Source organism: Neofelis nebulosa, chromosome 18 (assembly GCF_028018385.1).
Source record: "Neofelis nebulosa isolate mNeoNeb1 chromosome 18, mNeoNeb1.pri, whole genome shotgun sequence".
In the NCBI taxonomy this organism is placed as follows: Eukaryota; Metazoa; Chordata; class Mammalia; order Carnivora; family Felidae; genus Neofelis; species Neofelis nebulosa.
The window spans coordinates 13,815,148-13,835,555 of record NC_080799.1 but is presented as its reverse complement, the minus strand read 5'-3'; the positions used below and the strand labels follow the sequence as shown (position 1 = coordinate 13,835,555).

Sequence of the window (20,408 nt, the reverse complement as noted above, 5' to 3'; positions counted from 1 at the left end):
CTTAGTGGAATCTGTCCCCACTGGCACCAGACAAATCTCCCGGAGATGTTGCTTTTAACGGCAAGTTCGGTAGTGCTCTGCTGCTCACAGGACAGAGTGCAAAGTCCCAGCACACGAGACCCTTGGTCTCAGGCCCCCAAGGAAGGCCTCTCTGGATTTGGCTTTCGGTCTCCTTCACGTGATTTTTCCTGGTTTTTATCTTGGCATTTCTTTCCTCCCTTGACCATTAGCAAATAAAATTCTACCCCACCACAGAAACATAACCTGTCGGGACTGAAAGAGAAATTGGGGGACGTCCCATCTCCTGCCTCCTTCCCATTTTCGAGATGCGGAAACCGAGGCCTGTGGGGAGGCAGCGGTGGACCCAGGTCAAATCCGACGTCCTTCCCCATTCGCCCCTCTGCCCTCAGGCACAGTCCAGGAGGGATGGGGAGGCCCCATCGCTGGGCCCTTAGCAGGACGCCAGGAAGTAGACAGCAACACCTCTCCCACCCAGTGGCAATTCTCATGGGTAGAGGCCATATTTTACAGGCCTCCCAGAGGTGAGGGGGGTTTGGGGAAACCCAGGAGTGGAGGCTGCGGCGAAACCTGGCTGAAATGGGGGCTTCATTTCCTTAACTCAACAAGGTCCTTGAAAATGCCTTCCCGACGGGGCGCCTGGGTGGTTCAGTCGGTGAAGCGTCCGACTTTCGATTTTGGCTCAGGTCGTGATCTCATGGGCGTGAGATCAAGCCCCGTGTCGGGCTCTGCGTTGAGCATAGAGTCTGCTTGGGATTCTCTCTCAAAATAAATAAACATTAAAAAAAAAAGAAAAAGAAATGAGTTCTTGGGAGGCGGCCTCTGTCAGCGGTTTCCACACCGTGTTGTGCACCCTCTCCTGCCACAGTTAACACGTCCGCTGGTTGCCTTCTCCCGGGTATCAGTCCACCAGGGAGGGAGGGGCCTGTCCTTTGGGTGCCTTCCGGAGCCCCAGCCCCCCAGCACGGGTCTGGCCAACAGAACACCGTCAGCACTTGCCAAGTATCCATTTATTCCACAACCCCTGATGTAGCGGGAACCATCGGTGTGGGAACTGTGGCAGGTGGCATCTTTAGCTGTGTGATGACAGACCCACCAGGGTGAAGACCCACGGGAATGGAGGGAAATTCCAAGTAACAGAGGCATGCTGGTTTATTACTGCCAAAGACTGGCAGTCTTTATTACTTCATTGCCTGGAACTTGGGTTGTCCTTTAATACACAGATGTGAGAAAAATTTACTTTCCTTTAAAAAAATTTTTTTTAACATTTATTTTTGAGAGCGTGAGTGAGCACGAGCGGGGGAAGGGCAGAGAGCGAGAGGGAGACACAGACTCCGAAGCAGGCTCCAGGCTCCCAGCTGTCGGCACAGAGCCCGACGCGGGGCTCGAACTCACGGACCGCGAGATCGTGACCTGAGCCGAAGTCCGATGCCTGACGGACTGAGCCAGCCAGGCGCCCCGAGAAAACTGTATTTTCAAGAACTTTTGTGTTAACCATTTGCACGTATCCACAGCGACACTGACATCAGACTCACGTGGAAGGCCACTGTGTAGGGGGCTGTGGCAGGTCTGGGAGCCCAGGGCTGCAGGCAGCTCAGGCCATGTGGTCCCTTGGGAACAAGGGCTCCGTGGGGGCTCGACTTCCGGTTTGCCTATATAAGATTTCTGTATTCTAAAATCATTCTGGGCCAAATCCAACAGGCTGATGGGCTGCTTTGGACCACACAAGACGCTCAGTTTTGAAAAATCGACCTTAGATGTACAGACCTGGGTGCATCATAATCCTTGGTTCATGGCATAGTCTCATCACTGAGCAATGCTCAGTCCTCTTGTTTTCCATTCATTCATTCGTGTACTCACTCATTCATCCATTCATTCACTCCAGGCAGGCAGTCTGCAGCCTCTGGAACATATATGGTGCTAATTACAAGTGAGTGTTAAGGAATAAATGATGTGCCTGCAAATGTTGCTTACGTGGTTCATTCACTCAGCACGCCTTTCTTCGGCGATAAGGGCCCCGGTTATGGTGCAGGATCTAGAGGGAGACTGCTCAGGTTTGGATCTAGGTTATGCACTTGAATGCGGGCAAATGACCTCCTCTCTCTGGGCCTCGCTTTTCTCACTTGTCCAGTCGGGGGTATGACGTATTAAGGGCCTTTGAAAACCTTCAGGGAGATAATCCACGTGAACGGCACTTAGAACAGTGCGTGCAAAAAGCACTCAGCACCGACTACGGTCATTACCGCCAAGGGGAGGCAAAACTCTGCGCATTTCATGCCATTAGTGACAGATGAATCAGCAGCACACCAGTGAGGAATCAGGGAGCGGACCATGCCTTTCCAGCTCGAACAAGCTTGCAACCTCTCTGCGGTCCAGCAGGATCATGGGTCAGGCTAGGAAGTCCAAGAAGACACAGCGTCTCTCCCAGGATCATTTTCTGTTACTCGAGGATTCTTCCTGCAGCTTTTGACCAGAACTTTCCCTTCTCACATGGTCGAATCCAGTGGTTCTCAAACTTGATTAGGCATCAGAACCACCGGGGAGGGCTTGCTGCAAAACATATCACTGGGCCTCAGAGTTCCCGATTCAGGAGGTTGGAAGCAGGGGGCTGAGAATTTGTATTTTTTTTTTTTTAATGTTTACTTATTTTTGAGACAGGAGAGACAGAGCGTGAGTGGGGGAGGGGCAGAGAGAGAGGGAGACACAGAATCGGAAGCAGGCTCCAGGCTCTGAGCCGTCAGCACAGAGCCTCACACGGGGCTCGAACTCACCACCGGTGAGATCGTGACCTGAGCCGAATTTGGTCACTTAACCCACTGAGCCACCCAGGTGCCCCAAGAATTTGTATTTCTAACAAATTCCCAGTTAGTGCTGCTGTTGGCCCCGGAACCACACTTTGAGAAATGCCAGTCTAAGCAGTTAACTATGATGGGGGGGCCGCAGCGTAGCGAGGGGAGGCTTCCTGGAGGTGAAGGTCTTTGAAGCGGACCTCCTGGAGCAGATGGAGAAGAGACAGCAGCGGGAACGAAGACACAGGAGCAGGAGTGGCCAGTGTGATCTGGGGAAGGCACGTGGAGGTGAAGCTGGCAGGTCCCTGGGCACTAGCGGGACAGGACCTCGAAGGCCAAGTGGGAAGTCCGGGGTGGCTTGGGCCCTCGGGATCTATGGGAATGGAGCCAGCAGCAGCATGAAGGGCGGGTTAGAGAGGGGGAGCAGCTGTGGGACAAGAGATCACAGCGTTCCTCCCTCAGCCCAGTGTCTCAGCCTCCGCTAAAATCTGGGGGAGGGGCGCCTGGGTGGCTCAGTCGGTTTGCACATCCGACTGGATTTCGGCTCAGGTCACGATCCAGGGTCGTGGGATCGAGCCCCACGTTGGGCTCTAAGCTGACAGCATGGAGCCTGCTTGGGATTCTCTCTCTCCCTCTTTCTGCCCCTCTCCTGCTCGTGCTCTCTCAAAATAAATAAACTTGAAACAAAAAAAAACCCCCCAAAACTGGAGGAGTCCTTCCACGATCCTATTTTTCCAACTAGGGACTGAGACCCGGGATTTTCAAAGGGGCAGGAGGAGGGAGTGGGCTGCAGCCACGTTTAAAAAACATGAGTTAGAAGCGAATGGAATGAAAAAGGGGCGGGGGGACCTGATCGCACCTCACAAGGGTAGTAAAGCAAACCCACTTCAGGTTGATGGTTTGGGTGTATCGTATTGTGATGTACGTAGGTGGAAAAGGTGTGCGGGCCAGGGCTGTGTGGCCATGGGGTTCACCAGACCAGGCAGGAGTGGCCTCCCCCCGCCTGGTCATCGAGCACAGGACCTTGTCTGGACACACACCATTTAGGCCCTGCCCGTTGGCAGGGGGAGGGGAGGTGCGGGGCGCAAAATCCTGCTGTAGAGAGGGTGAGGCCTAAGGAACTCCAGAACAGGAAGGGGAGGGTGGGAGCGAGCTAAAGCCGGGAGGCCTCCAGGAGGAGGGGTCAGTGTAAGATGAGGCACTGGTGGGGGGAGGGGGCTTCCTGGAGACGGCAGTCTGACCTCCTTGGTGGCTCAGATTCTGACACCAGGGCCTTTGGGGGAGAGCGGAGAGGTTCTGCAGATCACCAAAGAAGTTGCCAAGATGCACTGGGAGAGGTACAGGGTGTGAGGAGGTGTAAAAAAAAGAAAAAAAAAAAGTTTTAAAGCGGAACCCAAGGCCCAGCACAGATAACAAAATCCAAACAGAGCTTGAAGAGCCTTAAATATCAGCCGACACATTCAAGTTACAGTGGAGGGAACTGAGGCCCGTTTGTGCACCCTGTACTCGCCCAGCACAGGAACACAGGCTTTGGAGGCTTCTGGGTTCAGTGTTCTGAGTCAGTGGATGCTTTGGGTAGGAGGGTAGGTCGAGACCCCAGCGACGCTGCCCTAGCTCCCCTCCCCCAGCCCGTGAGGAACAGCAACCCACCCCCGTCAGTCCCACCAACTATGGCAGCCGATCTTCACGATCTTTCCACGACACTGTAACTGCACCGAGTTTGTAAAAAAACGGCTAAAGTGGCTTTCTCTTCTGCGTGGGCCGTTCCCGCTCCGGTCTGTGGTTTCCGCTGGCCCTGCCCCCGTCCGCTGGGCTCACTGCCTGCACGTCTTTTCGTTATGTTCGGATGGGCTCATTCTACACATTAAGAAACCGTTCCAGAGAGGTTCCGGGATTCGAGGTCGCTGAGAACGGAAGGCCCAGGGGCGGCCGCAGGACCCCTGACTGCTGGTCCAAGCTCCTTATCAGAAGCTTCCGGCAGTTGGGACGTGAGATGTCACAGTCTTGCTTTGTACTTGGGATCGGGGCCGAAGGCAGGCCGGCACTTCACAGTGTGGGGCCGTCTCTGATGCTACGATTTCCCAAATGACAAACGGCCCTATCTGAAAGCTTTCCAACGTCTAATCAACCGCTCAGAAATTTGTAGTAAGGAATGGCCGGGACGTTTAAAAAATAATGTGAAAAAGCCCGCGTCACCTTCGTTGGCCTCTGCCTTCAGCCGATTCGATGCCGCGGATCCGCATTCCCGAGGTGTCGAGCACCCCGCAGCCACGGGGCTGATTGGCACCGTGAGATGCCGTCCTGCACGTCTTTTTATGCTGCAGACGTATATAACATCAGCAGTCACATCTGATTTCCTCTCATCCACCTTGATTGAGGCAGAAGGAGGGATAAACAGCAAACGCCGTTGCGAATATCCATCCCAAATGGTAATTATCGCATCATTATATTTGCTGCTTTACTTGTCTGTTACCATTAGGAGGTAACAAGATCATTGTCAGTCAAAGGCTGTGGAGATAATTAGAGCATCTATAGGTTAGCAGGAAATCAAATTGGTGCTAGTACCCATCAATGCCGGGGAGCTGAACGTAATTAGAGGGGGAAGATGCAAAGGTTGAGATGAGTAAGGCCCCAGGGATTAAATACCATGACTGATTTGAGAGTCTGACTCCTCTGCGTTCTGACACGGCAGATGGGACGTGCAGAGAGGAGCACGGAGAAGGGGACGCGGGAAGGTCTGCCAGGCACAGCGAATCAAGCCGCCGCCGAGACGCAGGGTCTGGAAGGTCCCGAGAATTGGCCCATTCGGAAAAACAGCGTTTGTCGTGTTTTCCAATCCTCCAGTTTTCCTTCGGGTTATCTTCTCTGGTCTGGGAGTCGGGAGTCTGCAGGAGCAGAGCCAACAGGAGCGGGTCTTTATTCGGGAAACCCCTTGCTCTGCCCGAGCCCAGCTCTCCCGCCAGGACGGTCTTCGGGTGCCCACCCCGCTTCCCAAACACCCTCCCTGGTCACTTCTGCGCGGATTCCCCAGACAGCGGCCGCCCACGTCCCGCTGACCCGGGCCGCTTTTGTCTTGTCCCCAGAAAGATAACACCAATCCAAACAATCTCATCCAAACAGCAATTTCATCATGTCGACAGTTTTTTACATCTTGGAAAAACACAACAGATTTCAGAGGACGAGGGGGAAGTCTGCAAACCGATGAGGGACAGGCCATGTAATTCAACGAGACACGGAGAGCGGAGACAGGAAAAAAAAAAAAAAAATACCGGGAAGGTCTTAAGTAACATACAACTGACCGAATCCACGGATTGAAACGCAAAGGAACAAGCAAGCAATGACTGTTGTCAGAGGCCCGAAATCAGATCTGTCACCGATGCAGAGAAAGCGAATGCGGAGGGGCTCTGAGGCGGGCCCCAGACGCGAGGTGGCACAGCGGCCACCTCGGCCCGTACGTACAGCCCCTGCAAGATCCAAAAGTACCTTCCCGCGACTTAACGGCTCGTCATTTCGACCGTGCCAAAAAATGAAAGCAAAAAAAGAACGTAAGATCCACAACTGACGGTGTGGGGCGCAAACGTTTACAGAAACTAACCGGCCGGGTCACTAACTGCGTTAGGGAGGGCGACCGGCCGCCTTAGGTCAGCCTCGCGTCCTCACTCGGGCTGGGTTCAAGGTGTTTCTTTTCCAAGAGCCCGGTCTTGCACGTAAGGCTTCTTCCCTAAGGTAACGATGGCCATTCTCACACAAACAAGCAGCTGGAAGCTTGGTTCACATTTTTTAATAACATGGCACAGTTTACATTACACAAGAAGGCTCCGCCGATGAGAACATGCTGAAAACTCAGTCGGTTTTCACGCGTCTTTTCACAGAGGGTCTAGAAAGGACTTTATTACATACAGGGTAAACAGCAAAAAGGTCTGTATAGAACAATCTCTTTACAATACCGAGAGCTACCACTATAGTTCCAGTGTATATATTCCTTGGGGTTTTTTTTTTTTTTCTTTTTAGTTGTTGTCTTTAAAAAAAAAAAAAAAACACTACACAACATCTGGAGTTCACAAAATCTGAAGCTCACAACTAAACCTTCAGTTTACTACTAAAATAGATCTCTCTGCTTATTAGAAACAATGGTCTGTAGTTAACTTTTTTTTTCCTTTTTGCAAAAACAGGATAACAACATCAGATAGCACTTTAATATACTAGAAGGACCCAATGGAACTAATTTTATTTCATACATATATTTTACAGTCCAGTAGACAAGATATATTGTATTTCTCTGCTAGTAAAGTCATATTCTCTCCAAATATGTAGACAAGAGGCTTAATGTATTATAAAAGTATGAAGACACATTAAGGTTGGTGCAAAATTAAAAACACACGCACACACAGAACTTTGTCTCTGCCACTGCTCACCCTCTGTAACTCTCCATGGCTCCCCAAGGTCGACCTGCCGGCTATTTCCCAGACTTTATTACCAACTGGAACACAGCGAGTCACATTAGGAAACGTGCACCTTAAACCCATCAGTTATTGAAAACAGTGAAAACATATCCATCATCTGAGAAAACGTGAAGCTTTCTTTCAGGATGTGTTTGGATGTAATCGAATCTCATTACAAACCGAGGAGGCGCGTACAGACAGGAAACAGGACACACTAAAACACGCATGGTTCCCACATGAGGTGTGTGTGAAGTCACGTGACTGATGGTGGCGACCTGTCTGTGTCCCCTGATTTTGGCGTCTGACAGCTCCCATCCTCCCTGGCACTGGGTGTTCAGGCCCTTGGCTCTCTTTCCCGGGGGCTGTGCTCCACACCACCCCCCCCACCCCCCACCCCCTCCCCCCCCACGGCCCGCGAGCAGTTTAACTTTGCGAGCCAAGTTTCAGCCCGGGTCCGATTTGCAAAATAGGATGTTTCTCCGTTTGGAAAAAAAAAACAAGCAAGGAAAACAGAGTCCTATCACGTAAGCGCTTGTTCAGGGAAAATATGACCTTAAGTATGTTGTAAATGGATCTGAAAAGGCTCCTTTGAGTTAGGAGGGCTTTTGTGAAAAGCCCTAACATTCATTGCATAGTTGAAGGGTTTAGCTGTCTATAACAATATATGGGAACGCAGCCGTAGCCGACTGCACTCGCTGATATTAAGTTTGCAAATAGCGCATTTTAAGAAGTATTAATGTATTATGTTACTTACTCTTGATCTATTTACATTTGTACAAAGTAAAGCTTTTATCTTACCCTTTGCATATATGAACCATTAGCTCACGAAGCAATGTGTTTTTGTGTTTCGTTTTTTGTTTGTGTGTGTGTGTGTTTTTACATAGCTATGTACACGGCCTTCCTTTCTCATCTGAAGGAGCTTCGCACGATGGGCTGTGTGGACCGCTGTTTGTCTCTCCCCCAGTCACCACCGCGTCGCTGTGTGTCTGTCATCTTCACTGTTTTGGTTCAAATCAAAAAGTCTTATGCGAGAAACCAAAAGAGTTAGAGACATGAGAACATAGGACTTGGCTGAAAGATCTGAAAAATTTCAACATATGATATACAAAAAAAAAAAACCATTTCAAAATCTGCACTGGAGCCTATACATTTTTTACAAGGGGAGGAGGCGGGGCGTGGCCCCCCCCCCCCCCCCCCAGTCTGGTGGGCCCGCGCTGGCTCCCCGTCTCCGGTCTGGCGCCCTGTTGGTGTGCAAGGGCTTCTCTTTCCTCCCTCGCGTCCTGCCCTCCTTACCGAGCTTCGATATCCTTCAGGGTGTGGGAAGGAGGCCTCTCCCTCATCTCTGCAGACAGAGGGGTAGTCCTTCTGGGGGAGACCGGGCGGCCCCCCAGCGTGGAAATGAGCGGGGGGGGCGCGCTCAGCGCCGCCGTCGGGGGGGTCTTGTTGAGCAGTCCGTTCTGGTGCCCCGCGGTGGGGCTGATCCTGGGGTAGTGCATGCTGGGGAGCCCCGGGGTGAGGAGGCTGGGGTGCGGCAGGTGTCCGTCCAGGGAGGCGGGGTGCACGGGGTGGAGCCGTGTGTGTTCGTAGTCTTCTCTGAGCATGTGCAAGCGCTCCCGCTCTTCCAGGTGAGCCCCGCGCTCGTGCTCCCGCCGAGGGTCCACAGACAGAGGGTGGTGGTGGTGGTGGTGGTGGTGGTTGTAATCGTGAGGCTCCCTGTCCCTGAAGGAGCGATCGGCTTCGTAGAGCCGCGGCGTCGAGAGACGGTGCAGAGGGTCGTTCCTTAGCAGGAAGTCCCTGCCCAGCGGGTCTCTCCGGTGAATGTCAAGTTCTCGGTAGGGATCCCTCAGAGGGTCCCGTATGGGGTCCCAGTGGAAAGAAGGGTACGGGAACCGCTCTCCGCCCGGGATGGGGCTGATGCCCATGAACGGGGTCATCATGCGAGTCCTGTCCAGGCTGCTGATGCTGTTCATGGGGTGAATGCCCGTCACCCCCACCGTCATGGGCATCGAGGCCAGGGGCCCCGGGTGCACGCTGGACGAGGAGTTTGGAGGAGGTGGCTCCGAAGACCGGTGGGTCTGTGGGGCCTCCGGAGGCAGGTCGTGGTCTTCCTTGCGCTCCTCCTTCACCTTGACCTCCGAGCTCTTCTTGGGGTTCTCGTAGGCCGGCTCGCTCTTGCGCTGCTCGGCCTCGCGGCTCGAGGTGCTGTTGGGCCTGGCGCTCTCCACCACGGGGGTCCGCACGTAGGGTGACGGCACCCGGGCCAGCTGCTTGGCCTCTTCGCCCGTGGCTCGCCCCTCGTGGCCGTGGCCGTCCTTCTCCGGCAGGTGGCCCTCCTTGGCCTTGTGCTCGTCGGCGGTCAGGTCCTTGCGGGATTCCGGGTGGTCTCTCTCCCTCTCTTTGGATTTGTCTTTCTCGCGAGCCTCAGTGTTCAAATGACCCCTGATCTGTTCAGCGGAGCTACGGTTATGTCCCAGGGTGCTCACTGGGAGGATAGGTGCTGGTGAAGGGTGGCTGGAGTGTCTTTTCTCAACGCTTTCCCTGCGGAAGAAAAGAGGGACACAGAGAGGCAGATGAAATGGGCTTGCCGGCCTGGGGAGGGGCTGCCAACGAAATGGTGGTGGGAGAGAGGCTCGGGTGTGGCTCCCGTGGTCACTGAGGCAGCCGGATGTGCCCTTCGCGTGGCAAAACCAGCCACCCTGACCTTACTCACCTCGACTTCCACGGAAGCTTTCTGGGGACAAGGCACTGGCGCTGGGGCGGGTGGGGGTGGGGGGCAGGTGGGAGGGTCTGAGGGGGAAACCATTCTCTCTGCATGTGAGATTCACGTGCCTCCGTCAAGGCCACAGACGAAGCGCTTTCGGAGGGTGGAAATGGACCAACGTGGCCAACAGCGATGTGGCAACACAGGCTGCCTGTCTGGATTCCTAGGGTCACTGAGTGGTAAGAAGAAAGTTCCAAGAGCCCAAATGCAAAGACGATCTTTGCGATAACAGAGCCAGAGGGAGGAAGGGTGCAAGGGGCTTCGATCTCCCGGCATCAGGACGAGGGACCTGTGTCACAGTCAAGGGCACAGATGCAGAGTGACCTCCGGGGCACAGCATGTGAGGGGGCTTTGAAGGGAGACCATGATGTCAGGGCTTGGGGGTCCCAAACAGCACTTATACCTTAGGAAGGGCAAGAAAGCCCGAGTCTGAGAAGATGGGAGGGAAGCTGGGAGGCAGAGTGGGGTCCCCAGGCCTCGGGGGACAAATGGAGAACAATCTTAAGAGCCCCTGTGAATGGAAGTGTGGAACAAGAACTTGGGGGACCCGTTTGGGATGAGGGACTTAAGAGCACAGGGCAGAAAATTCAGAGCAACAGAAGGACAACAGAGGCCGACTTGGGAGACGTAAGACGGGCCCGGGCGTGTCGTGGGGACAGCCCCGAGACGGGACGTGGCCAAGGAGAGGAGCAAGATGCCTCGCCAGCCCGGTAGCAGCAAGGCTCCCAGGTGAGGGTAGTCTGCAGCGAGAGAATTAAGGAGGGTTTCCCCTGCGGATCTGGTGTCTATAGCCAGCATGCAAGGCTAAGAAGAGAAAGAGAAGCGTCTAAAAGGTGAAGGACAAAGAACAGTGTGTTTTACTAAGTTTCCTGACTTTAGTCCAAAAGGCCGTTTGACTCCACCCAGAAAAATGTGTAAAGGTTTGCTGTCGCATGGTCTTCTGTGCCCTGACAGGCTACCCAAAGCTCCGGGTGCCGGGTGCGCCCGCCTCTCTTTGGCAGTTGACAGCTGAAAGCTGAACGCCATAAACGGTCCTTCCGCTGGGTAAGAGATTTTTAACATACTGTCTTGAAGGAAAAATGGATTCTTTTCTTTTATAAGAAAGAAATCAGTTAGAAGGATGACCTCCGAGGAACGCATACTAATCGGACACACTCAGAGTCCGTAAAGTTGAATTCTTTTCAATCACTAGTGAGCACGCACGTGCGTGCACACACACACACACACACACACACCCCACACACAGTAAAGAAAACTGGAAGATTTGGCTATTTGAGGCTTAAGTACCAAAAGCAGAGCGTTACTAGGTATTTTCTGTCAAGCATATCTTGTCTTTCCCCTGATTTTTCAGGTCATTCAAAATGAAAGTCTCCTACAGAAAGAAATCAGAAAGGGATGACATTCTTCAGAGAAAATGCTCTGAGACGTCTTCCTCTTTAAGGCCGTTTCTTTTTCGGGCCTGGGTTACCAAGCACAGAGATTAAAAAAAAAAAAAAAAAGGTTAGTCAGGTTAATCATCCACTGGCAAAACAAAACCCACACCAGAAATGCTTGCCGGCACTCCTCTACGTGTAGGTTTGCAAAACTTTGTTAGTCATCTGTGAGCCCAGGGTTTGAGTTTGAACGAAATTTGAGAAAAATGTGACGAGACAATGCAAACGTGACTTTCTAAAAGCAAACAAAAAGAAAGAGAGAGAGGTGGGGGGGAGGGAGGGAGACAGAGAAAAAAACCTATGGATGATTGAATGGACTGCACGAACTTGAAAGCAGATATGGTATTGATTCATGCCGTGTGTGTTTGGTCCAAAGCTCCAACTCACTGTCTTTGAGAGCGAGATTTATATTTGGGACTTCGGAGGCTCTAAGTGTGCATCTGTGTCTGAGTCGGGACGCTCTCGCTGTGCTGCGGTTTCATCCTACGGTCGCGGTGCACTACGGGGCCGAGGGGGTGCGCTCGGGGACTTGGGGGCCGGCCTCGGGCGGAGCGAGGAGCTGAGGCCACGGGGCCAGCTGGAGCACGAGGCTGGGACGGGGAGGGTGGACGGCTGCCCTTGGCACGCAGCGGGCTTCCCCATTGGGGCTCGAGAACGGTTTCTTTCCGTACCTTTCTTTGTCATCTTTACTAACAGATGAGTCTCGTTTATCTACGTCTCTATCTCTGTCATGAGCTGCAGCGGACGCGCTACGCTCCAGCTCGCCTGGCTTCAGCCAGGGCGGAGGGGTCGGGAACGACGGAGGCGTTCGGTGCAGCCGGTTCCAGGGCTCGTGAGGGCTGCTAAAGTTCTGCACACTGGGGCCATCCTTGTGGCCGAACATTGAGTTGGGTGCTGAAATGGTGAAGTGGAGAACAAAAAGGTTTAAGAGAAATTATATAATCTGCCGTAATGAAGGTACTTACCAAAAAACTTTTAACAGCACTCAGAGTTAAAATGAATACATATTATGGGGAGCTGGAAAAGGAAAGGAGATTAACAGATTCATTAGAGGCGCGCTCGTCCTACGCTGGAGGGGTAGCTCGCAGCTTTTGTTCTTAAACCAAAGGCGAGGGGGGCGGGAGGGGGAGCTTTAAAAAGGAAAGGGGCCAGATGGGTGTCAAGAGCGCCCCATCAAACACGTCTGGTGCATGCAGAAACCCCGAGCGTGGTGCACTCTTGCGGGGGTGACTTGGGAGGAACAACGCTCGGCACGGAGGCACGGTCAAGCCGAGCCGCTACCCACAGCCCCTCGAATGGGACCGCCGCTGCTCCCGCAGTGGTAGCAGGCGGAAACAGGTGACGTCACAGCCCGGGCAGGGCCTTGACCTAAGCAGAACGCGGAAGGTCTCCGCGCCGGACAGAGTCGGGAGGGCGAGCTTAGAGTTGCACTTGGGGCCTCCGGGGCCAGGAGAACATGATCTGTGGATGGCACAAAAGAAAACGTGTGGCGTGTTCAGTGGCTAGAGAATTCAGTGACTCAAAAACGAGCAGGTGCCACAACTCTTCCCCCTCTAGATACTTTTTTAGAAAACGGCATGGCCCTCCCAGACGAGGGACTATGACGCGTTGCCAGCTAGCTAGCCTCAGCCTGGTACTGTTTTCCCGCTATTTCCCGTCAAGTTCTCTCAGTGCCATAATGCCAGAGGCCAGGTGAGTGCAAAATTCCCCCTGCAATGGGACTGTAGCTACAGTCACGGATAGTAGGGATGGAATATGGAGGAGACTGAGCTTAAGCAATGTTTTGGGAGTTCAGTCAGTGGCGTCACTGCTCCTGATGCCCAGGAGGACATAGTCACGGTGGGTTACCCTTGAGACGTTGCTTTCGACGTAAATGCACCCTCGCCCCTAACTCCGCTGCTGAGCCCTGCCTTTGCGGTGACGTAAGCCAATGTGTTTCCCAAGAGAATCGTTTCCTTTTCGCTACAAAGGTCTTGAGCCATAGACAGATCAGAGGAGACAGAGTCCAGGGCGGATTTTAAAAAGTTAGAGGTACTCACTAACTGAAGGATTTCCAAGTCCCCCGAAGGCATTGCCACCAACCGCTGCGAGGCCAGTGAACGTAGACGGACGGTTAAAAGGCTCTGCAGACACACGGGGAGGAAGGAAAAGGTTGGACTGGACTGAGTGAGGAGCACAAAGAGCTTCCAGGCGGGTGGGAAAGAGATGTGGGAGCCCCGCCCTCTCTCTACTCAGACCCGACGTGTCCCTCCTGCTGCTACCAGGTTGTACAAAAGGTTTTCGGTGTGCTCAGATTTGGGCACTGGATTAGCAAAATATTTATTTACGAGAGCTGTCTTTCCAGAACTGGGCCTTTTGCCCCATGCCTCTTGCCGGGTGGGGACTATCACTCAAGCCCAGCAGTGTCTTAAGACGCCCTCCTGCCCTGCAAGTTCTAACAGAACAAGTAAATGACATCTTAAAATGAGTCTCTCAGTGACGAAGCGCCGAAGTCGTGTGTATTATACATGCTGTCGCTGCACTGCGTATACACCGTTGCCTGCACCTGCTTGTCACATCCGCAGAAAATATCAAATAAATCAAGGCCGCAAAGAAAGCGTACGCCTTTGCGAGGGAGACCTACTCACGGTGAAAGGAGAAGGGATTATAACATAGCAGGTAATGTCTCCTCACCACATCATCTTGCCCCGCTGGGCGGGAAGCGGCCATCGTAAACGTGGATTCCCGGAGGTGGCCGGGCACGTGCCCACTGTGCCATCAGTCCCTTCGGGCGGGACGGCTACGGAGCACTCAGCTACGACTTTAAGGAGGTGGCGGCAGGGGTGCTGAGACACCCCGAGGATGGACAGCAGGTGCTGAAACTTGTTCCCAAGGGCCCTCATCGCCCCATGTAGTCAGGGAGGTGTCTAGGACCATGGCCGGCTTGCCCAGAAGCACAGCAGAAAACAAAGGTTTTCTGAGACACGCGCGTCATTTCCCATCACCGCGGGCAACTCACCCAGGTGAGCGGCAGGGTTAAGGAAGTTGCTGTGATGAGGCGGTGGCCCGAAAGGGGTCCCGGTTGGGTGTGCAGCACCTAGAAAGTCAGACATGGCGGGGTCAGGCTTCGCAGAACGCCGGTTCCTACCATGCGGCCGGCTCCTCACTGCGTCAGGGCCCCGGGAGAACACTCGGGAGGAAACGCGTTAACGGAAGGGCACCCCGGCCACACACCAGGAGACGACAGGGTCTTGTTAGGGAGCAGAAAACCCAGCCGTGCCCTTTCTCCGGGCGGGGCTGGCCACCCCCAAATCGGGGCGTTACTGTTTCAAGATGCGGACACGCAGCCTGAGAAGCGTGGGGACATAGGTGCAAGGGTAGGGGCGAGGGGGGTGATCCTGTAACCAAAGGAGTTTGAAGAAACGCCCAGTCACAAAGTGCTAAGCGAGGTTCTTCACTGAAGGACTTCTCACAGCCGTTAGCGTGTTCCTGGGCTCGTTTTCTGAAAGGGGAGCTTTTGGCCACGGGATACTTTCTTCCCGGAGCATGTTGGGGGGGCAGGTCTTTCACTCTGAGGAACACTGAGCCTGAAACCACGTTTTACGATCCTTGGTAGCGGCTGTCACGCAGCGGTGGGTCCGGGCCACGGTGCCTTGCCCCACGGAACCCCTCTCCCGAGGCACGTGTTAGCTGTCAGGAAGGGCGTTACAAGGCCTGGCCCGACGGAACCCGGGATCGTGCGTTGCACCGGGTGACAGGACGTGAGTGCCTTCAGGCAGCTCTCCGGCTTCGGTGCCAGGAAAAGCTCCTTTGGTCCGTGTTTGTGGACACCAGTAATCTGCCCGCCAGGGACCTTAGTGCTAGTTCAGCCGTCTCCTTTCCTTCGGTTTCCCCCTCAGAATGTATTTCTTCAAGATGCCACAGCCTCCTTTTCCTGGAGGAAGCGGGGGAAGGCAAGAGGGGGAGGACAGACACAGGGTGTGCGCACAGGAGGCAGGGGAGGCCCATATTCCTAAAGGCTGAGGGCATCCCGGCTCTCGGGGCGGCAGGCCCGGCTTCAGAGAAGAGACCGGCCGGGCTCACTGGAGGGAGCGTCCTAAGCTTATTTCAGGCATCAGTGCCCAACAGCAAGCTGAAAGTGGCTGCATTTAACACGTGCGTGTGTGAATTAGACACCGCGGCTCAAAGTTTCACCAAATTATCATTCGGGGGCAAAATCCAGTGATGCTCATACTGAGAAAGATGGCCTCCCGGAACGGATGTATACACAGGGCCTCCATGAAGAGACTTTTCGCTTCTCCACAATCTCTTGCATTTTGTCTAAGTTCCTACAAACGACTATAAATTCCCTCAGGAAGACAGATCAAATGGAGGAGTGCTGTCTCTCCCGAAACCCTATGAACTCAGTTGATGCTCTGGGTCGCCGCTCCCTGGACTGCAAGGTCTTCGTGGGGCCTCGGGTGTGGAGGAAGCCATGGAACCCGGGAGGACGTCTGTCACAGTCACGGACTCGGAGAATTGGAAGGCACCTGAGGAGTCATCCGTTCAGTCCTGGATGGTGACTTATCCTCCACCCAGGCAATGCAAAAATGATACTCCATTTCTACCAAGCGAACACGGTCCAGAATATTCATTAGGTGTTAACAGTGTTGCCAGCTAAATAAAAATGTGGCCGCACACTGCCTGTGTAGTACAAGCTAATTAATGCTTCGATGAAGATTGGGAGCTTTGCTCAGCCCAGGGCCCCCAGGGGTGCCTTGCAGTTCCAGAATTATTGAAGCAAAAGAAGCCAATTCATCCACTTGGCTCAAACGGAAGCCAGGGAGAAATCTCTCTATTTCTCTCCAAAAATTGCTCTTAGTGTAGCTCTGTCTCAGAGCCTAGGTGCCATGGTAACAAAGCTTTCAAATATGTCCCTAGACAGAACTCACAGAGCAAAACCTGAGACCTTAGCAAATTCCATCTACCCTCAAGGGTGACTCACTTGCTTTGGCAACAAGGCCCATTATAATGATGATTTCTTGCAGTGGGGGAGTCTCTCTCTTTCTGAATGGAAGAGCCTTAGGTCAACCCAAAATGAGTCTTGGATAAAAGCCTGGGAAGGCAGCAGGCAGGATGGATGTGAAACTTGTTCCCTCAGGACCAGGAACGGGGAGCCCCGTGAATATTTATGTCCAGAAGAATAAATTCTACTTAGCACGGTGGGTATGAAGTTATGAAGCTCGTCACCAGATTGAGTGCAGCGTTGCCATTTACAAGTATTAGTGAGCGGAGCTCTGTGCGGCAAAATGGCTTTCCAAGGCCTGGATGGTAAGGCTCCTCTGAGGAGGAGGGCTGTTCTCGTTTCCTGATGCACCTTACGGCTGTGTGTCCGCTGCCTTTTGTCTGTATGTCCTTGGAGCGGAAACGGGTCGTTCTCTGACGCAGTGACCCCCAGTTCCCACTGCCCCCACTTTGGCACACCTAGGAGGCATTCGAAGGTTAATGAACAGATCCCTCAGGTGTTTCTACCCTGTTCTGCAAGTTTTCTACGATCAAATAATGAGCCGAAGCAACATGAGGCCCCGGAGAGAAAGATGATCTTTTTTTCTCTCTGTAATGAAAGAGGGCATATCAGTGAAGAAGGGTCGGTCTCCCTAGACGTACTGGGATGTTGCCTTGAAAGCTGGCAGAAAGTGTAGTTTTTTTTTTTTTTTTTAATGTTTATTTATTTTTGAGACAGAGGCAGACAGAGCATGAATGGGGGAGGGTCAGAGAGAGAGGGAGACACAGAATCTGAAGCAGGTTCCAGGCTCCGAGCCGTCAGCCCAGAGCCCGACGTGGGGCTCGAACTCACGGACCGTGAGATCGTGACCTGAGCTGAAGTCGGACGCTTAACCTACTGAGCCACCCAGGCGTCCCAGAAATTGTAGTTTTTTTTTTTTTCAACGTTTTTTTTTTAATTTTATTTTATTTTTGGGACAGAGAGAGACAGAGCATGAACGGGGGAGGGGCAGAGAGAGAGGGACACACAGAATCTGAAACAGGCTCCAGGCTCCGAGCCGTCAGCCCAGAGCCTGACGCGGGGCTCGAACTCACGGACCGCGAGATCGTGACCTGGCTGAAGTCGGACGCTTAACCGACTGCGCCACCCAGGCGCCCCCAGAAATTGTAGTTTTTAAAGGGAAGGTTTGAGCAGTAGCCCAGAGCACAAACATAATTTATATAGCTACCTGCGAACAACATTCCTCTTTGAAGAGAAGAGTTCTCTTCAACAACAACTCTTTCCTCCAGCTCGGAACTCACCAGCGGCAGAGAACAAAGTTGAAGGCCGGGCCAGGTCATGGGGGTGGTGGATGGCTCCGAAGAGGCTGGGGCCTGGGGGGCGGCTCAGGAACTCGGGTTTCAATCCGAAGTCCAGCTTATGTGGGTCTGACTGCATCTGTTTCTAGGGGAAAAAGGGGAAAAAGAAAAGATGAAACCCCAAGAGGAACAGCAGGGAAGAACGACCTCAGCGAGGAGGCAGAGATGGAAAAAGGAGACTCTGTGAATGGTGCTCTTGGGCTGCGTGCTACAGTCAGGTTCAAGTTTACAAAAGCTGGGAGAACAACAGCCCACAAAGCACCTTGCCCTCGAATGCCAGAAAAGCAGGTCAACCTACGAGGGGCTAGTGGGGCCTGCGTCCGGACGGGGCCAGTGTTCCGTCTGTGAGGTCATACGGCCTGAGGAATAAAACCGTTGATTCAGGGGCGCCTGGGTGGCGCAGTCGGTTAAGCGTCCGACTTCAGCCAGGTCACGATCTCACGGTCTGTGAGTTCGAGCCCCGCGTCGGGCTCTGGGCTGATGGCTCGGAGCCTGGAGCCTGCTTCCGATTCTGTGTCTCCCTCTCTCTCTGTCCCTCCCCCGTTCATGCTCTGTCTCTCTCTGTCCCAAAAATAAATAAACGTTGAAAAAAAAATTTAAAAAAAAAAAAAAAAAAAAAAAAAAAAAAAAAACCGTTGATTCAAACTCGCCACCACTCCAAAACAGTTTATTATTCGCTGTAAAGGCCCATTTTAGCAAGTTTTTAAATGATAGTATTTCAAAGCTCATTTTATTAGGAATTCTGCATGAATAATCTGCTGTGCAAATTAATCGTTAATGACTCTATGCTGTACTCTAATAGATCACAGTACATTAGTAACGGGAAGTTATGATGAAATATTTGCATGCTACAAGCTAATTTTCAGATGCTCATTGTTACATATTAAAACAAAAACAAAAATAAACAGTAGCAAAGCAGGGGTATTCATTTAACGAACAGGGGTCTTTTCTTGCCCCTGCCCCACAACTCCCTGAGGAAGAGATCAGCCAGTGAACCATCGAGAACTTCTCGTTTTTTGTTTTTTTGGTTTTGTTTTTGAGAGACAGCAGAGAGAGAGGGAGAGAGAATCCCAAACGGGCTCCACGCTGTCAGCACAGAGCCCAAGGTCCTTGACATAAGCTTGAACTTACGAACTGTGAGATCATGACCTGAGCCGAAACCAAGAGTCGGATGCTTAAGCGACTGAGCCACGCAGGCACCGCCAGAACTTCTCTTGCAAAGCACTTGCCATCAGCTGCCATCGCTCTGTTTCCACCCAGTTATATGTATCCACCCTCAAGCTACTCTCCGTTCACCTTCCTGGAAGGCTGTAGAAACTGGCTCACCGTTTCCTCTCTTCTGCACTGTGGCGTCATTCTTCAGGCCAGTAGCGGTCTCAAATATGGGGTTTTCTTTTTTAAAGAAGATTTTTTTAATGTTTGTTTATTTTTGAGACAGACAGAATGCGAGCAGGGGAGGGGCAGAGAGGGAGGGAGAGAGGCAGAGAATCTGAAGCAGGCTCCAGGCTCCAAGCGTCAGCACAGAGCTGGACACGGGGCTCAAGATCATAAACCGCGAGATCATGACCTGAGCCGAAGTCGGACGGTTAACTGATGGGGCCACCCAGGCGCCCCTCAAAAATGGGGGTTTCAGAGTTGCCCCACCTTCTTAATCCTCAGCAACCTTCTCTCTGAATCTCACACCTCCCCTGATGAGCATTAACCCTCCCCCCCCGCTCGGCAGGGGGGGGGCTGGAGGCTCCATGCTTCCCTCCCTGTGCCCGTCCCCCTGCCTGGCCCTCCCCGCCCGCCAGGCTCCCATCCTTCAAGGCCCTTCGCCTGATTCTGACCCACTCCTCCAACCTCTGCCACCCGACTGACGCTCACAGTCCATTTGGGCCTGCACCACCTCAAACTCCCTCGTGTCTGCCCTGAGCACAGCCCCGTCCCACTGTATACTAAAGTCAACAGGAGGCCTCTGGGCTAGCTTGCGTGAGAATCCGGGATGACCGAAGTACGCCCTTCCCTCACCCACTCATCCGCTGTGCCCACTCGAGATGAAACGTCCCTGATCACTTCCAGCTGGAAGCGGATAGCACGTTCCATCGCTTCTCATGCGTACGTGGGTATGGTCGCCGGAGAGTGCCGGGCAACCAGACAGCAGGGCGGGTGAGGGCCCTCTGAGCCTGGCACCCGAAGTAATCTGCAGGTGGTATTCGGGGAGTACTAACAGAATGAGGAAACGCCCATTACAGGCAAGGGGACAATGGCATTTCTGCACAAATCCACAGGGCAGTAATAGCCAGACCCCAAACCCGAGCTTCTAATTCACTACAAATCCTTGAAAATCTTCTGAGTGCCTCTTTTAATTTGGTTGCCAGATTATTTGGTGCTGCTAATACTGCACGGAACACAACACAGCACATTAACCACAACTTAGGTCCACGAAGCCATCCAAGTGGATGGCACCTGGGGATTACAAAGAGCTCACTGGGAAGGGGAGATGAGCAGCCGTCTTCGTGTGCAAGATGGCTTCCTAATTGAATTGAGATAATGAAGGTTTTAGTCGCCGGGGGACACCTTCACGGGGAGGAAGTTGCTAAAGTAGCACATACAACACCCTTCATCGCTTGTGACCGAAGGAGCTACGAGGAGGGTTGAGTCT

General features: G+C 53.0%; 1 protein-coding gene across 6 annotated transcripts in view; it reads right to left on the bottom strand.

Moving 5' to 3' along the window:
• Window positions 1-6,573: 6,573 nt before the first annotated feature.
• The window catches only part of AUTS2 (activator of transcription and developmental regulator AUTS2), a 1,133,525-nt gene continuing 1,119,690 nt past the window's right edge, over window positions 6,574-20,408 (bottom strand). For all 6 annotated transcript variants that reach the window (XM_058710837.1, XM_058710836.1, XM_058710839.1 and 3 more), the window contains 5 exons: window positions 17,708-17,849; window positions 14,442-14,519; window positions 13,483-13,566; window positions 12,115-12,337; window positions 6,574-9,787 (listed from right to left, as the gene is read on the bottom strand). In XM_058710837.1, coding sequence (XP_058566820.1) covers window positions 8,539-9,787; window positions 12,115-12,337; window positions 13,483-13,566; window positions 14,442-14,519; window positions 17,708-17,849 — 1,776 coding nt within the window. In that variant the 3' untranslated portion in view covers window positions 6,574-8,538. The remainder of the gene's footprint in view (window positions 9,788-12,114; window positions 12,338-13,482; window positions 13,567-14,441; window positions 14,520-17,707; window positions 17,850-20,408) is intronic.